We start from the raw sequence: 3,134 nt of genomic DNA, 5'->3' as shown, positions 1-3,134 counted from the left end.
CTTATACATAGGGACTATTCATGTATAGATAATACAAATTAAAAACAACAGGGATCAAAACTGTAAATATATTAAATTAAAAACTATTTAAATTGCTGAAAATATAAAAAGTGTAAGGACCAAAATTATAATTATCGTATTTCCAAAACAGGGAACAAAAATGTAAATATGATAAATTACAAATTATAAGGACTAAAATTGTTATCAATGAAAATCAAAATTTATAGGGAGCAAACTGCAATTATGTGATTTCCTGACGATTAGAAGGTATGCATAATAATTATTTCCGCATTGCGTATTTGTTGAAACCTAAACTGCCGCTCCCTTTCTCTAATTTCTCTCTGCCTCTCTCTGCACTAATACAATGGAGTTTTGGGGTAACGAATATCTTTCTTTAATTTGTTGTTTATGTTTCATGTGGTATGTTATTTTGATTTTTTTTGTCTGTGATGGAAAGTAACTGGAAGGCAGCTGTCTGCATCTACTTGTGTCTGGGGAGGTTGTTTTGGTAGGTGTTTGATCCTGTGTTGGTTTGATCCCAATTTGTTTTGGAAAGAGGATTAGAAAGTGTTGATCTAGATTTAAAGTTGTGTTATTTCTTTTCCATGTTGGTAAGGAAGACTGTTAGGACTTTGTTTTTAGGTATGTGGTAAATGTATATGAATTGGATGTTTTTCTGTTTGTGGATTTATGTATCTGCCTCCTGCGTCTGCATGAAACTAAAGCCTGCCTTGTTTGAAATCGGATTTATAAGATTGCATTCGGGAGTGGTACTCTTTACAGCAATATGATGAAAGATTTGTTTTTTTTTTTACCTTCTTTTGGTTTTGATGATGATGCAAATCTTCGCTTTGTTTTACCTTGATTATATTCATTGTTTTTTTTGTGGTTTAGTTCACAAGCTTTGTTTGTTTATGTTTCATGAGGAGATATATTTGGTTGTTTTTATATTAATTGTATTTAACACTAGTTTTCTGTTTTGTTGATGTTATGATGTTTGTTTTTATTTTCTTTCATTTTATTTTTTTGCAAACTCATATTGTTTTGATTCAGCTGTGGAGGTTAAAAGCGGTGATGTGACTGATGTAAAAATTGGTGAAAGGAAGTCTTTGCATCTTGCTCAGGCTTGTCTTGGAGCAATTGATGGGGAAGCAGATGAACCTATTCATTTGCACGTCATCGTCAATGGAGAAAGATTTGCACTTGCAACTCTTTATCCTAAGTCTCTGCCAACCCAAGAATTTAACTTGGTGTTTGTCGAAAACTTTAAATTATCTCACGACATGAGAAACGGAAGTGTTCACTTCTTCGGCACCCAAAATAGACAATGTGAGCTTGAATATCCTTTTCTAAAAAGTACACACTGTTTTACTAACTTAGAATATTGATATTTGGTGTGTTCAGGGACCAAAAGTATTAAAGATTCTGATGATAAAGAGGAAGAGTGAGGTTTTGGTGATAGATTCTGGTGAAGATGGTGATAGAGGGGAAGTGACGGTGAGGTTTTGGTTGTTCATAATGAGAGAAAAAATTAATATCGGAATAACTAGTATGTTGCCATTTATTTTTGTATGCCCTTGTGGTGGGGTTTATAGTACTTAGTATTATGCATATAACTCATGTTCTCATGTTGTCATTATATGATTCAGTTTGTCGTGGACATGTAGTTTAGACTTGTGTCTGTAGTATTGAGCGATTTGCATCCTAAATTGACGAGTTGGACTCGAAAATCCATTGTGATGGACTATCGATGAGTTTGTTGTGGTTGATGTGTTGGAGTCATATTTGTAGGTTTCGAAATCGGGTTTTTAGATGTCGAAAAGATATATAAGTTGGTCTCAAATAGAAGAATCCATGGTGTCATATTGAAAAACGGAAATATGTGTAGCCAAAATATCTGCTTGTTGTACCCACCACATGGAAAGAAAAAATAGGTTATATAACTCAGAAGTAATTGGATCATGGTTACTGAAATTTGTAAGTTTTCTTTTAGCTGACAAGGTTTATGATGATTCATGAGGTGGTGTTTTTTGATAATGGGTTGAATCGGTTTGGTTGTGTAGTGTGAATCAGTGGTTGTCGAGACCTTCAAATGAAAAACCTTAAATATGATGCAATAAAAAACGAATTGCAGTGGAGGTATTAGGGATTGAATCCACATGGATCGGTTTGAATATTTTATACAAAACAAAATATAAAATGAAATGGGGCTTTCTTATAATGTTTAAATGCGATAAAAACTAATTTACAAAATAGAAATTAAACTCCCTCCTACCTTTTGTGCCTACATAAGTTCCTACCCACTAATAGCAAAGACATTTGTCACTATTTTTCCATGTCATTCAATTTAATTTCATATCCAAAAGCTATTCTTAATGAGTTAATTAATAAATAAAAAAAAAACATCACGACAACTTCATCCACATTACGTCTCCAATCGACCAACCTTTCTTCGGTTCTTCTCGTCTACTTCAATTGATCCGGCTATTGCAATCCACATCTTCAATCTCCACCGCCAATCGTGTGACATCCCCATTTTTTATGGCCAGAAAAGACTGATTTTGTTTATGCTTTGTTTGCAAATCAGAGTAACATTTTAAATAAAACTGTTGCGAAATTTGTTCCCAAAATAAAATATGATAAAGATTTATCAAAGCATTTCCAAAGAAATGTATTTCATTAAAAACCTCGGGATGTCATGTTCGATACAGATCAAAAGTATAAACAGTACAATATAAGCCTTACTACATTTATTCATATCTACAGGCCTATATCCATAATCTTTCATCCTAAACATCATATCTATGCTCGTACGCCACTACCTGTAATACAAGAAACAGAGTGTGTCAGACTTGAGAGTCTGGTGAGTACATACGGTTTTCAACCCACAATAAATAAGTTTATTATTTTCATCAACCAAACAAACCCGCTTACCCGTTCCCGTTATCCTCACTTTCCGTCCCTAAAACATCTAACACAAGGGACCTAGCCTAAGGATTTTCATTGGGGCGACAATACATGCTTTGGGGGTTCCTCAACAATTCATGTCAAATAAGGCAACCATGTGGGGGATGAAGTACTGCTGGTGAGCACACAGTTCAAATAAACACCTACAGGTTGCGAGTCTGCTAGCA

At 34.1% G+C, this 3,134-nt stretch overlaps 1 protein-coding gene across 2 annotated transcripts; it reads left to right on the top strand.

Moving 5' to 3' along the window:
• Positions 1–262: 262 nt before the first annotated feature.
• LOC145135873 (histone deacetylase HDT1-like) lies at positions 263–1,730 on the top strand. Of its 2 annotated transcripts, XM_079070074.1 has the most exons (4): positions 263–377; positions 458–508; positions 1,054–1,329; positions 1,405–1,730. In XM_079070074.1, the coding sequence occupies exons 1-4, from the start codon at positions 365–367 to the stop codon at positions 1,446–1,448; spliced, it is 384 nt and encodes a 127-aa protein (XP_078926200.1). In that variant the 5' UTR covers positions 263–364; the 3' UTR covers positions 1,449–1,730. The 2 variants fall into 2 exon arrangements, with proteins under 2 accessions (XP_078926200.1, XP_078926201.1); XM_079070075.1 differs by lacking the exon at positions 458–508 and having other exon boundaries at positions 270–377.
• The last annotated feature ends 1,404 nt before the right edge of the window (positions 1,731–3,134 follow it).

This window comes from Lactuca virosa, chromosome 9 (assembly GCF_052849685.1).
Source record: "Lactuca virosa cultivar CGN04683 chromosome 9, Lactuca_virosa_CGN04683_v6, whole genome shotgun sequence".
Classification (NCBI taxonomy): Eukaryota; Viridiplantae; Streptophyta; class Magnoliopsida; order Asterales; family Asteraceae; genus Lactuca; species Lactuca virosa.
Note: the sequence above shows the minus strand (reverse complement) of the source record. Positions and strands in the feature narration are given on the sequence as shown.